This window comes from Ips typographus, linkage group LG2 (assembly GCF_016097725.1).
Source record: "Ips typographus isolate SLU linkage group LG2, UJ_Ityp_2.0, whole genome shotgun sequence".
Classification (NCBI taxonomy): Eukaryota; Metazoa; Arthropoda; class Insecta; order Coleoptera; family Curculionidae; genus Ips; species Ips typographus.
In genome coordinates, this window is record NC_138423.1 from 1,279,479 (window position 1) to 1,294,071 (window position 14,593).

The 14,593-nt window shown below is 33.9% G+C and overlaps 1 protein-coding gene and 1 long non-coding RNA gene across 2 annotated transcripts; one reads left to right on the plus strand and one right to left on the minus strand.

Annotated features, from left to right (window-relative positions):
* Positions 1-23: 23 nt before the first annotated feature.
* MTPAP (mitochondrial poly(A) polymerase) lies at positions 24-13,886 on the plus strand. Its single transcript, XM_081973828.1, has 7 exons — positions 24-397; positions 2,453-2,634; positions 2,692-2,928; positions 2,984-3,190; positions 3,245-3,459; positions 12,960-13,192; positions 13,250-13,886. Exons 1-7 carry the CDS (start codon positions 289-291, stop codon positions 13,828-13,830), a joined length of 1,764 nt encoding a protein of 587 aa, XP_081829954.1. The 5' UTR covers positions 24-288; the 3' UTR covers positions 13,831-13,886.
* Positions 8,033-10,758, minus strand: LOC145725208 (uncharacterized). Its single transcript, XR_014177195.1, has 2 exons — positions 10,320-10,758; positions 8,033-10,166 (listed from the first exon to the last, which is right to left on the minus strand). It is a non-coding gene; the product is annotated as an uncharacterized LOC145725208 (long non-coding RNA).
* Positions 13,887-14,593: the final 707 nt, after the last annotated feature.

Consider the following 14,593-nt stretch of genomic DNA (forward strand, 5'->3'; position numbering starts at 1 on the left):
TAACCTCAAATCTAACATCTGACCTAACCTAAAATTTTTACTAATACTTATTACAATCTGCTTACAATTTTAAAATTTCTACATGGTAAATAGGTATAGGTAAATGTAGTTGTTATAAAACATATAAAGGATGCTGTCCTTACTTTAAAAGCATATTACATATTATTCAATTTCAGTAGCTAGTTAATAGCTACCCTACTATGTGAAATATATTCAGGATGACAAGTCCTGTTAGCCAAGTTTGTTAAATTTAAATTTCTAGGAGTGTTTTTGTTTTAAACAGTCAGGATGATGTGCCTAAGAAGCAGGAGAAGCTTGGCTAAAATTAAGAAATTTAGTCAGTCTTGGCTCACTGAAGGGCCTAAATACTGTGATTCTCGGACATACTGCCAAAAAGGTAATGTAGACATATCACCATAGGTGCCCTTTAGTGCAAAAACTAAATAACTTGAAATTTATGGTTTTGAGAACATCCAGTTTGAAGAATGAAAATAAAAACAATCATAAAGAGTTATCTACTGTATTAAAAAGAGCATGCATAATAGATAAGATTTGATCAGATCCATCCATCCATCAATTTTGAGTTAAGTGCTTGTTGCATTAAGGGGATATGATATCAAGGGTGTTTCAGGATAAATGAGCTATATTTCAGTGACACTACATCTGTGATAAATTAACTTGAAAGATTTTCTATATAAACTAGAGTCTAAAGTTTTAAAAAACAGCCAAACTTATTATTTTATTATTAGACACATCAAGAAAACAATAATTTGATGTTTATGTAGGACAATCTGTTATTATAGCATATTTTGCAACTGCAACAAAATCAATTACTGTACTGCTTTATCAATGAAGGTCTCACCTAAATTACATGTAACAACTAATTTTTTATCAGTAAACCACAAAAAAAAAACTGTTAATATGAACATCCAAATAGGAGTTCTAATCTAATTTTTCCCTACCAACAGCTGAATATGAGTTTGTTTCTTATAGTCCCTAATTGAATTTTAGAAAATTGTCATTGGTCCCATTTATAAGAACTCATCCATTAGCAATGGCTAGACAATTTTCTTCTGAATGCAATGAAATAAAATGATTACTAATCAATAAAGCATTACTTAAATGCAGGGTTCAAAGGATATACCTATATCCAATGATATTCATGTTATTCAACATGGAAGATTGTGACTAAACTATTCACTTTCACTTCGTATCTTTTAAAAATATTTTATTGTGCCAAAGGCAGAAAAAGTATCAAAGCCATGTTTTTTCAATTGGAACACCCAGTACTTTATTTTCAGAATCTACCTTGAAAATAAAAGGTCATTTCATTGATGTTTGATAGGTCTAAACTTTACAGTTTCTCAGATATTCCTTAATTTATAAAAATGTAGAACAAATATAACATTTAAACAGAGGTTGAGTGATTAAACCTTAAAATTTGTTCTACATTTTTACAAAATAATGAATATCTGAAAAACTGTAAAGTTTAGACGTACCAAACCTCAATATAATTACCTTTTATTTTCAATGTAGATTCTGAAAATGAAATAAAATACTGGGTATGTCATTTGAAAAAATATAACTTTGTTACTTTTTCTGCATTTGGGATAACTGGAAAATATTTTTAAAAGATACCTCCTCACAATTTTCCGTGTCGAATAACGTGAAAAACCCTGTATATCTTGATACTTGTCATGATATTTACAGCTTGATATAGGTATAGTATATGATCCATATATTCAATATTTTTATTAATTGAATAAAAACCAGTTTCAGTTATTCAAAGCAAAATATTAAATAATCAACCATATCAAACGACCCCCTCACTCAAAACATCAATATCAGTAATTTTTCTGAAGAAGATATTCCATTATCATCATTAATACAGTAATTAAATTAAATATTAAAAAGTGTATGTTCCTGTGTTAAATAATATGTTGTTTTAAAAGGATGTGTGTTAAAACAAAATATAGCTTAAGTAAGTACATATAAAACAAAACAATGTTGTTTTTAATATTTTTGATAGCTAAGTATAAAAGGTTTGAAAATGATATACCCTGGACATAGGAGATTAACATGGGAAAACGGTTTTGTTTTTTGCTCCTGTACGGTTGATTTGATTGAAAAATCAAAAAAACGAAACGTTGTAATAAATTTTCATAGACACCATCTCATAGAGCTAAAAAAGGTGCAATGAGAGAGAAAGAAATTCTTGATTTTGGAAATCATCATGTATATTCCCCTGATTGTGCAAGTTTTTTCTAATTTAACTGACTTATCGTATCTGTTACGGTTTTGGTGATCCCCATGCAATGCATCCTTATCTTGGCCACCCTGTATACTCTCATGCTGATTTAAACACTGTTTATAAACTGTGCAAAGTTATGTTATACAATTCTCATATTTTTATATTGTGGTTCCCTAAAACATCTGTGTGTTTTTAAATTAGTTTCAGAAAAAAGCAAATTTGTCTCATTTATGGAAATGATCAAAATGCGACGTTATCAAGCCTCTCATAGTATTCTAGTGCAAGTCCAGTCAGCTCAGTCATACAAAGAACTCTCCACTTACTGTGAGTCAATAGGACAAGTCAAAAACATGTTTCATTATTGTGAAGGAGCTGAACCTATGGTGAATACTACACCACTAAAGCAAAAATTAAGAAAATCGAAACTGTTATTATTTTAGCATTTTATTTTGGTTGAATTTGCGTCTGAGCAAGACGTAAAGAATATTTTAGGATCTAGTACTCATTTACCAGAAAACCAAACTGTACCGACATTGTCACAATTTTTGTGGTTTAGAGCGGCCAATAAGAAGCTAGCTAAGTTAAAGCAGAACAAACAGGCGAAGCTATGTTGCATGAATGGCACTGACATTATGAGCAACATTGACCTGACTAACTCTTTAAGTAAATTTAAATCAGTAAGTTTCTGTTTCTATATTACATAGAATCATCATTACCATGCTTAGTGATCAGATTTCAGATCAAATATCAGAACTGTATAATCTGACGAAGCTAAACGATTTGGGACTAAGGTTGCGATTTCTAACCGCCCGACAGGCGGAAAGCACCCTATCTGGTGTATTTCCCAATGTTTGCGCTTATCCGTTCGGATCGTCTGTTAATGGATTTGGAAAAATGGGGTGCGATTTGGATGTTGTGATGAGATTTAACGAGAACCGGGTAAGTGAATTAATGGTTACTAGAAAGTTGTTTCAATGTGTGACGTTTTTAAAGGAAAACGAATCTAGTAGGCTCGTTTTTCATTGTAAAGCCGGGTCCGGTTCGGAACGATCGACAAACCAAAGAAATATGGAAGCCGTCGGGGATCTTATCAATTTGTTTTTACCCGGGTGTTCGCAAGTGCGACGGATATTACAAGCCAAAGTTCCTATTATCAAATATCATCAACATTTGACGAATATTGAATGTGACTTGTCAATGAGTAATATGTAGGTTTGTTGGACTAAAGAAGGGAGATTATAAAGTATTCAATCTTGAATTATGGCTCTATTAGAGAGAAAATGTTACCGCTGCTGTATAACTAAAACACAAGTCTGCGATCTTGTTTAATTAAAAGCAAATGTTTAAATCTGACATTGATTATACGAATTAAAAGGTTGAACTTTGGCTGTATTAAATGTTCTGTATGGCTGTATCAACTCTGAACAACACTGAACAGGATAAAAATACGAATATTTTTTGATAATGAAAGATTTTCGGGGGCAATACTATAAGAGCTCAGATTTATCCGGATAATTTTTGTGCTTGTCTTAGAACACTTTCTTTTTGGTGTAACAGCACGAGACCTGTTGTAACTAAATCACGAGAGCGCAGCTCGAGTGATTTTGCCAAATAGGTCGAGTTTTGTACCATAAAGAAAGTATGAGAAGACAAGCGGAAAAATTATCCTGTTCAAAATCTGAGCTCGAATGGTATTTGATAAGACAATTCCATGAATAATCAATAATATAATTAGACTGCGTCTTTCTTGTACTGGCAGAAATAAATTTTTCTGGTTCTTTTGATTTTCTGCAGTAGAACTCTAACGGAAGCGAGCCATAACCAAAACAAAACGAACAAACATCAAAATTGACAGTGCCAGCAAAAACCTCAAGGTGAGACATTGCAACAATAGAAGTGTAGTGAAAATCCGTGGAAACGATGAAATCAACAGCAAAATTTATCCGATTTTTTTATCCGCTAGCAAACTCTCTTCCTTCCTTATTAGCCGATAGCAAACCGCGTTTTGATGACGTATATATGGCATTTTTTGTACATGAGTGGAATTGTCGGGGGCAATACCACAAGAGCTCAGATTTAGCCGGATAATTTTTGTGCTTGTCTTAGAACACTTTCTTTTTGGTGTAACTGCACGAGACCTGTTGTAACTAAATCACGAGAGCGCAGCTCGAGTGATTTTGCCAAACAGGTCGAGTTTTGTACCATAAAGAAAGTATGAGAAGACAAGCGGAAAAATTATCCTGCTCAAAATCTGAGCTCGAATGGTATTTGATACGACAATTCCATGAATATAATTCTGAAATATAAGGTAATACAACAATTTTATTAGAAACGAGTATTTAAACAAATAAAAACACTACACATTAAAAAGAACAATTATTAAAAACGCAGTTATTAAAAACACAATTCTTTCTTGCACTTTCAACTTGAAGGCTACTTTCTAGGATCGATGTAGATTCTTTTGTAACTGTAGCACTTGATTGTTGATGTAACTGAAATAGATTCTTCGATGATGGTTGTAAAGGTGCATCAAAGTTTTCAGAATGCTCTCGGAGACTGGATACAAGGTTTAAATGATGATCAGTGTGAAGTTGTAAATAAGGTTTTATGGAACTTGCTGAGGAGTGCCCAGTAATTTTGATTAAATTTTGTTCACTAACACCGGCCTTTGCTAAATTTGACACCGCACTCGAGCGGTGAGAATGATTAGTTATCTTTCTTCTTTTAATGTCCAAACCAATTTTTTCGGCGGAGGTTTTTGTCCACTTGAGTATTTCGTTAACTCCTATAGGAACATTCTTGTACCAACCTTTTGACGTGTTACTTTGCCAGAACGGATTTGGAGTTAAGAAGAATCTGTCACTTAAAATATGATTTTCTCTGTGTGATAAAATTTTGTAAAATAATCTTACTGGACAAATAGAAGCATTTTCTTTGTTCTTTACTAACCATTTACTGTCGCAACATTGTTTTGAGCCACCTTGACAAGTTTTTGAAAACACTGAATTGTACTCGATGCGGCCAGTCAAGTCTCCATTATTAAACCTTTCCTCCTTGAAATAAAACACTTTACAATTAGCAGCTTCGCCTCCGCGCCATGCTAGCTCGTATGCGACAACATGGTAAAATATTTTTAATAGGCCTATTGGTGTGTCTTCATTCCATATTAACGCCATTTTGTCGATTTCACTCTTAGTTAATGCGACAGAACTTTCTTTACCTTTAGTGTAGTCACTTTGCAGCTTCTTTCGTTTAGAATCACGTGCGTCGCGAGACTTTTTGAAACCAGGATCAGTAAAAGGATTAAAAGTAACACGGTACCTTTCTAGATATCTCATTTGCAGAAGTTTTGCTGTTGTATTCCATATGGTTTTTACTACGTACTCCTTATAATCATCGCCGTTTTTTTTTTCATATTAAATCCCCAATCCATGAGTATAAGTGCAATATCGACTACTGATTGCTGTGTCTCCAGTTCGAACTGCCTTTCTTCACAAAACTGACTAAATTGTTTCCATATTGAAGACTGGGACTTCCTTGTATTGGCAGGAATCAATTTTTCAACTTCTTTTTGAATTTCTGCCTTAGAACTGTGTCCGAAGTGAGCCATAACCAAAACAATACGAACAAACATCAAAATTGACAGTGCCAGCAAAAATCTCAAGGTGAGACATTGCAACAATAGAAGTGTAGTGAAAATCCGTGGAAACGATGAAATCAACAGCAAAATTTATCCGATTTTTTTATCCGCTAGCAAACTCTCTTCCTTCCTTATTAGCCGATAGCAAACCGTGTTTTGATGACGTATATATGGCATTTTTTGTACATGAGTGGAATTGTCGGACATAAAATTAAAAATGAGGTAAAAATCTTGTTTTGCCTTCAGCTGGACTCGAACCAACTATCTCTCCCTTTCCAGGTTCAAATAAACATAATCAAAAAACAGAATCGAAGTTTTTCATTTTGAAAAAAAAAAAGAGAGCCAAACAACATTGGATGACTTCTTTTGGTCCACCTTGTATATGAATTAAACTTTTATTCAAATAAAGCAATGTTGCCAAAACTTAAACTAATTATCTTTAGTTTTACATGGCTGCCACCATAACGGATCGTTACTCCTTTCAAACCTCCAGAAAAATTCCTCCCCTCATACACACATTGTAGACATTTAACATGCCTACCTTCCACCCCTCCCACACTCATTGGGTATTCTATCCCCACAGGCCTTCTTCTTCTTCAGCTTGGAGACTCTGCTATCGGTACATCGAAGATGTCGTCCTTTCTTCTAGATACTCTCACATAATAATAATCTAATTTCTCACATACTTCTTCCATTCGCCTATCCTCACCATTTCTCTATCCTACTCATTCACTTCCATCAACTATCTACAATTTCTAGTTCTGAGCGCTGAGTCTCCCCTTTTTACTACCAATTTCTGTAAAATCTCCCACGAGTTGCTCTCATCAGTGAGCTCTTCTCTTTTGTAATGTTCTTTCTTTCCCTTAACCTTTTTGAGTACTTTTCTTTCACGGTAGTGTTCCCTCCTCCTTTGTTCTTCTTCTGGAATTCTTCTGTTTTCCTGATATTTTTCTTATACAGGGTGGTCCAGTTTTAAATGTCAATAATTTACCACTTGATAGCCCATCAAAAGATAAGATGACATGCAATATGTAATTTTCCTGAAAAGCGCTTCCTAACGAAGATACAGTCCTCCAAATTTCATTATAAATTGTCTGAAACTGAATTTGAAGCACTAAAAACAGTCCAGAAATCAAAACAAAGATTGTTGCGCTTAATACTTATTTTTTACTTCTAAAAATAGTCTAAAAGTACTTTTAAGGCTAGAAATTACTTTACTAAGACTAAAGAAAGTCCAAAATTATATTTTCAGGACTTTAGTTGGTGTACAACTCAATTTTTCTGACAGAATTAAGTCTACAATTCAATTAAACACTTGAAACAGTCCAAATTAAATTTTTGACTAATTCATTTCTAAAAATTAGTTTTCAAGACTAATATCATAACATTTAGTGCTAAACTTTTTTACTCTAATTACTGAAACTTGACTTTTACTATTATAGATAGTCTTAAACACGACTTTTCAGTCTTGAAAGCACTAAAAACAGTGCGAATTTCTTAGAAACGTTCCAATTTTTTGCACCGATCAGTGTAAAACATGTGTAAAAGCACAGACAAACTAATATATACAGACGGTCAGAGCAAATGGAAGCCATATAATTTTGGTGAAGGCGCCAGACCAGTCAGACTAACAAATTGTTTTAAAATATTTTGATGACTCATGCGTAATCGGCTGCGATCGTCTGAACGAGCGAAATTTGTTTTCCGCAGTGTTGCCATATTTCTGCAGAGACGCGTTCGGCGCACGGCATTTATGATTATACAACTGCATCAAATCACCGGCGCGACGCGACGGGTCGGTACGGAATAGAAATAAGAAAAAAAGCCGAGCGCATTTTGTACGTATGCTTGCAAATAATTAAATTTAATCTAAAATAGTACGTGTTTTAGCCACAGAACTTAAAATTGATAAAAATGGTAAAATGTTAAAAATCGCCAGTTTGGAACGTTTTATATAGGCCTTTGCTCTATTTAATCTAGCTCTATAATTTCTGTTTTGCTTTGTTTGAAATCTAATTTTTTTATAGAATTTTTCTTTGCGGGGAGTCAACTTAGTATAATCAGGCAAACTTGATATGTCACTTATAAAATTAATATCTGTGTTCAAATTGGGCTCAATAAAATTTAATTTTCTCTTGGGCCTGTCCATGTTGCTCCAGGTTTTCGAGTAAGTTTTCTGAGGTGTAAGGACTTTCAACTCTTCGAAGTTGAGAGTACCGTAGTGTCTTGGCACAGCGTCATTTTTTAAATAAATTTTTTTTTTACCTCGGTAATTTTCATCGGAAAAATGGTTTTCGCAGATGAATTTTTGCCTTATAATGTCTGGTGGTAAATCGGCTAAAGTTGCGTTTCCTGTAAAATTATTAAAAATCGAAACTTTTTCTTATAGTAAATAATAATATTTCGTCTTAATTATTTTAATTATTGACTGATCATATGATTCATATGTTACTTTAAATCATAAAGCTCAGTGTTTACCTACAAATCAAAATAAAAAACGATCGAAATGATTTTTGTTGTACACAGTGCATCCAGGTTTTATGAACAATACTTCAGGAATGCCCACAGAAGCACATTCTATAATGTATGTATTTTTTGATTAAATTTTTAAGTTTCTCATTTTTTAATAATCATCTTAGGTTACTTTAAGCGTATTTGTCTTCACGCTTCATATGGAGAGAGTAAAGCGAATGTGACGTCAGAATGACGTAATTTTTTTCAGAATGACATAATGACGTCACCTTGGCCCTGCTCGCTCCATGGAGCGCGAAAACGAATGCAGCCTTTACCTCAAAAAAAAGGAGCTTTGTAATTCAACCGATTTGTTTAATTCAATTCAAATGCCATTGCAGGTAGTCCTGATAAGTCTTGATTACAAAAAATGATACACTTTATATACAGGGTGGTCAGCCGCGAACATCGATCAAATACGGAAAAAGTAGAAATAATAGTATATTAAGTATCGAGAACGGTAAGTAAGCAGGATCGATGACAAAGTTTGGAGGCTGAGCAAAGCAAAGCCTCTAATTTGTCTGAGATCAGTAAAGCTGTTACTGTTCGTGATGCTTACACTATTTTTTGTACGACTTCATAGTCCTTCCCTCCTTCAAAACAGGTACTGTAATCACTCAAAATTAGACAAGTCGTACAAAAAAGAATAGTTTTAATATGTTTTTAATCCATGGTGTTCCATTTAAAATACGGAAGTTGGTAGCTACTTTTGCTATAACCGGAAGTACCACCAACTTGGAAATATTTTAGATCAACGACCCCCCATCGATTTTGGTTGGTAGCCAAATTTTCGATTTTTTTAAGTGTACTTTATCAACAATCGATGGAGTTCCCGGAGGACCATCCTGTTTGTATACAAAAAAAGCATTTTGTAATTGCAAAAAGCAGGGTAACCAAATTGCGGAAAAATGCTGTCAAAAATAATAGTTTAGGTAATTATTTCTTCTCAAATGGTTGTAACTCTCTAAAATCGAAAAAATGTGGTGCCTATTCGACATAACACCTTTTGTTTGAAAAAATGAAATGTTATAATCTACTAATAAATTTCTGTTTACTGATGTTGATTATAAACAAAACTTAATTTTTTTTATTTTATACTCGAGCTTATAATACTGTTACCTATCCAAAGAAACAAAGTTTATCAGTTACAAATAGTATTTATAATAATAATAATTATAATAGAACAACCTCAAATAATATTTCTCGAATATTTATAAAAAAGCAGCTCCTTGTTTATTTTATTAACAATTTATGTTACATGTCCAATTAGGACTTTCAAAATAATTTTGATAATATGAAAAAACCACGAAGAATTATGCAATAACGCATAATTTTTTTCAATAAATACATTCAAAATCTATACGAACGCCACTGGTTAAAATTACCAAATTGTTTGCACATTAAAACATGTGCAAGTCTAGTCTATGATATGAATATAGTACTAATTAGTAGAATATTATCATATTATTAAGCATCACCCTGTATTATAAAAGTGTACCTACCTACCTATTCGTAATAAACGAGATAGTCAATAATATTGATCGACAATAATATTAAAGAAGTCCTAACCCTGAACAAATTGAATACCTATTGCAAAGTGCGACAATGGGTTTTTAAATAGTCTTTTAACTTTTAAGTAAGGTAATAGGTTAATACAGAAAAGCATCATGCGGCACTACATTAAAGCAAGCTAAATAAGAACATTTTTAGTTAAAAATAGCCCATACCGCAGTAAATCACCCACTTTCGACAAAGTTCAGGGTTCTTATGAGGAAATCTAAATAATCGGACACCGTCACGACCACTTTTTCCACAGTTTAAGTACTTGCACACATTTCCCGACATATTTGTAAATATCAGATATCTATGTGAGCAGAAAAAAAATAATAAATAACACAAAAGTTAAACTTCCACTACCGATGTCTGCACGTACGGTTAACAAATAGCAACAGTTTTGATGAATTTGGCGGGAAAACATTATCCGTAAATACAGTGCCAATTATAAACTTAAATACGTTCTAAATAAAGTTTTATCTGTTCTAACTCCAATAACACGATTCCTAGTTACCCTCAATATCTTAATATTTCTTAATAAAACAATATAAGCAAATTGCAATGATCATTTAAAAAAATTTCTGATGGTACAAAGAATTCTAGCAATACCAGGCAACGTTGCGTAATTATGCCTTCAAACAAGAGCCAAACTGCAGAAAACTTTACTGGCTGCACTGCCATCTGTTATGAGACGCTCGAAATAGATACCGTCGATTCGCCGATGGAGACTGTTGAACAGCAAAGGGTCTCCATTTAGCGTTTCGTTTTTTAACCATTTGGCTGACCGTCTGTATATATTAGTTTGTCTGTGGTAGAGCTCGAATCAGATGAGAAAAGGCCACCGCATCATCAATGACGCAGTTTTTAAAACTATTTCTTTCTCCTTCTACAGTTGCCGTCGCATTAGATATAATCAGAGGCGTCCTATTAAAATATTCCCGAAAATATATTGTTAAGCGGTCAAAAAGCCACTTGGCAACGTAGTACGGTTTTTACTTGGACACAATTAAAACAGATGCGGCAGCGGCCAGGGACATTTGGACCTTTTTATATGCTTTTACTAGCAGGCACTCTAAACGGTGTTGCCAAGTTTAAAAAAATGTAGTGGCGGACAGGGAGACTTAGGGGGTTAGGTTAGGTTCCGTTTTAGTCTGGTGTTTTGGTTGTATTGTTGATGGTCGCAGTTGAAGTTCACATAGTGTTATGAATAAAAAACGTTATTTTGTCAAAATGTCTTTCAAAAAGGTTGGAAAGAAAGGTGTTATCATATACAGCCAAGGCCGTGAAATCGTCAGTAACGTCTTACAATTTATGAAGAAAGAAGCAGAAGGAGTTTCCATTCCTTTAAAAAACTTGTTGTCTTTTATTTTCTTTATTAAAAACGACGAAAATGTTTCATTTTACTGATAAAATAATAGCACGCCACTGACTGGCTGCAACAACTTGGAAAGTAACGAGAGCAGCAATATTTAAAGCGAGACGTACAGAGATCGTGACATCATCGTTTGATGACGCCTGTGGCCTTTTCTTAGCTGATTCGAGCTCTAAAAGTCAATTTAATAGTGAAGAAGCTTGAAATGACATTTTCAAGACTATGGACAGGGTACAAACTTGCTTTCAGTCCTGATAAGTCAAAAACTTTGTGAAGATAGTCTTGAAACTCGATTTTTCAGGCTGAAAACCGCCTTAGAGCACTAAAAACAGACTAGATTTTTAAGAAATGCTCGAATTTTTAGCACTAAGGTGTCTAGAAGTCAATTTAATAGTGCCAAACCTTGAAATGACATTTAAGTCATTTCAAGGTTTTAAGAGTATGGAAAATGTAAAATATGTTTTTTAAGTCTGCAATGTCAATTGAAACTCGATTTTCCAAGCTAAAAGTAGTTTTGAAGCATTAAAAATAGTCCAGAGTTTTAAGAAAATGAAAAACAAAGTATAAAAAATTGAAAAGATAGTCTTGAAGTCAACTTGTATGAACTTCAATACTAAAATATTGAAGTTTGTCTTCAAACTATGAGAACTTATTTCAAATGTAAATTTTTAGCTTCTGATGTAACTTTTTATTGGTTTCAGTCACTTTTTAGTGTCCGTCAATTTTCAAGGTTTAAATGTGTAGATTTGTAGTCAAAACTTCTAGAAAAAGTAGTGTTTTTGTGTCTACAAGTCAATTTTCAATACTAAGAAGTCTTTCAATTTGTCCGGAAACTATGAAACTGGGTACAAAGACAATTTTTAAGCCTCTCAAATCAATTTTCATTGTTTGAAACTCAATTTATTGGTTTCTAAATCTATTTTCAGCACTAATGTTTTCCAATTTGTGCGGAAACTATGAAAACTGGCTACAAAGACATTTTTTAAGCTTCTTAATTCAATTTTTACCGTTTTCAAGACAATTTTTAAGTTGGGTTGGGTTGGTTTTGGGTCTTTGAATGTAATAACTCGATTATTTCAAAGTTTCAAATCAGAATTTTATAAGAGATATTCTTTTTCAACTTGAACAAGAAAATTAACAACAAATAAACTTGGAATGGACTGTATTTTCCTTAAATGACATAATACATGTCAGCTTATCTTTTAATGGGCTATTAAGTGGTAAATTATTGACATTTTAAACTGGACCACCCTGTATATTCTATGTTATTTTCTTTTGTGTATTGTGCACCCGGGACTTTCTATGACGTCACAATCGCTTCGCCGACGGGAGACAAAATCGGCTGATTGAACAATCCTTTACTATCTATCATCCAGCTGGGTTTTGTTCTACGAACCTACACACTTACCGCATTACATCCATCGCCACTTTTCCTCTGCCCAAATTGGATTGCAGCACCTTTAGCTCCATTAATAAGAAGTGTTGATTCATAAATACAAACAAAACAAGCAAAACACCAACTTCGTGCGCAAAATAAGTACTTTGCGAAGAAAAGAAATAAAAACAACCGTATCTCGATAATCTCTCTTCTTATCGTTTTAAACGTATCAAACTCAACTAACCACTTTCAGGAGTGGTGTTTACATGTCTGATTTTTTGTATATGATGGGTGAAATTGATTGGAGAGTTAGACCTTTAGTATTCGCGATCAGAAGATGGGCGAAGGAGGTACATCTCACCAACTCATCACCAGGACGATGGATAACGAACTTTTCATTGACATTATTAGTTCTAGCATTTCTGCAAAAGCCACTAAGTTCACCACCCGTGTTGCCAACTTTAAATGAACTAACCAAATCGGCAGGTACACACTTGTTACCAGTAATATTACTCAATGAGACATAACAAGTATTTATTTCAGGTCCGAATGATCAGTTTATAACCGAAGACGGTATAAACTGCACCTTTTTACGAGACATAACCAAACTGAAAAGCACAAATAAGAACACCAACACACTCGAATCGTTGTTGCTGGAATTTTTTGAGTTTTACGCTCAATTCGACTTTACCAACAAAGCAATTTGTCTCAACGAGGCGGTATCGATAACAAAACCAGAACACAGCGCTATGTACATAGTCAATCCTCTAGAACGCAGTTTAAATGTGAGCAAAAACGTAAGCGTGGATGAACTAGAACGATTCAAAACCGAGGTGAGGAACGCGGCTTGGATATTAGAATCGCAAGAAGGCAAATTGGTCGAGAAGGGACTGCTAGCGATTTTGGATAATAAAAGCGACATAAAAGAAAAGATTCAAGTGGCATTTTCGCCCAAGTACAATAGACTGATGGATGTAACAACTTTGTTTGCCGAAATCCCTGCCGAGAAAGTCGAGTACAAGAATGAACAAGTGAAAGCACAGGTGAATAGTATAAAAAAAGAAACTAAAGAGAACATTAAAATGTTAGAAGTCAAACATAGCAGACAGAAAACAAGACGGTAGCTGCGAAATTAATAGGTGATTTTCACTTTTTTTTAATAAAGTGCATTTTTTTGCCAGTTTTTGTTGTCTTATTTATTTGAGAGGAGTTAAATAAACTGCGCTCCATGTCAACCGGGACAGTGATTTTTTTGGTATTATTTTTAAAACCGCCATATATCGCCATTTACAAATGAATAAATGGATTTTAATCCAGTTGGGACTGTAATTAGATTTCGCAACCCCCAAAAGCGGGGTGCGTTTTGAGTGACAGGGCGTCGGATAGGGGTGTTTGCACGATTGTAACCAGTGGGGAAGCAATTTTAAATTTTTTTACCGGTCATCGGAAAAGCAACAAGAATTTTATAATTTTTGGAAAAAGTCAATTTTGGAGCCAGATTTACGGTTCAAAGACATTTCTGATTTCCAGTGCTCTGAGATGCAAATTATCCTGCACTCGCAGTTGTATTGTAACATGTAGTTCAATTTATCCACAGAATTTCCCAAGGATTGCACGTTTTGATGGATTATACTCGATAAAGACCGTCCTTTATTTTTCCTCGTTTGCGGTTTAAACAATTCATAGTAAGCTTAATAAGGTTTCAGAGGCCTCTAGCAATACAAAATGGCTGTCAGAGGCCTCTGGCACGTTAAAAACAATTCATAGTAAGCTTAAGAAGGTTTCAGAGGCCTCTGGCAATACAAAATGGCTGTCAGAGGCCTCTGGCACGTTAAAAACAGTTTTAGTAAGCTTAAGAAGGTTTCAGAGGCTTCTGGCAATACAAAA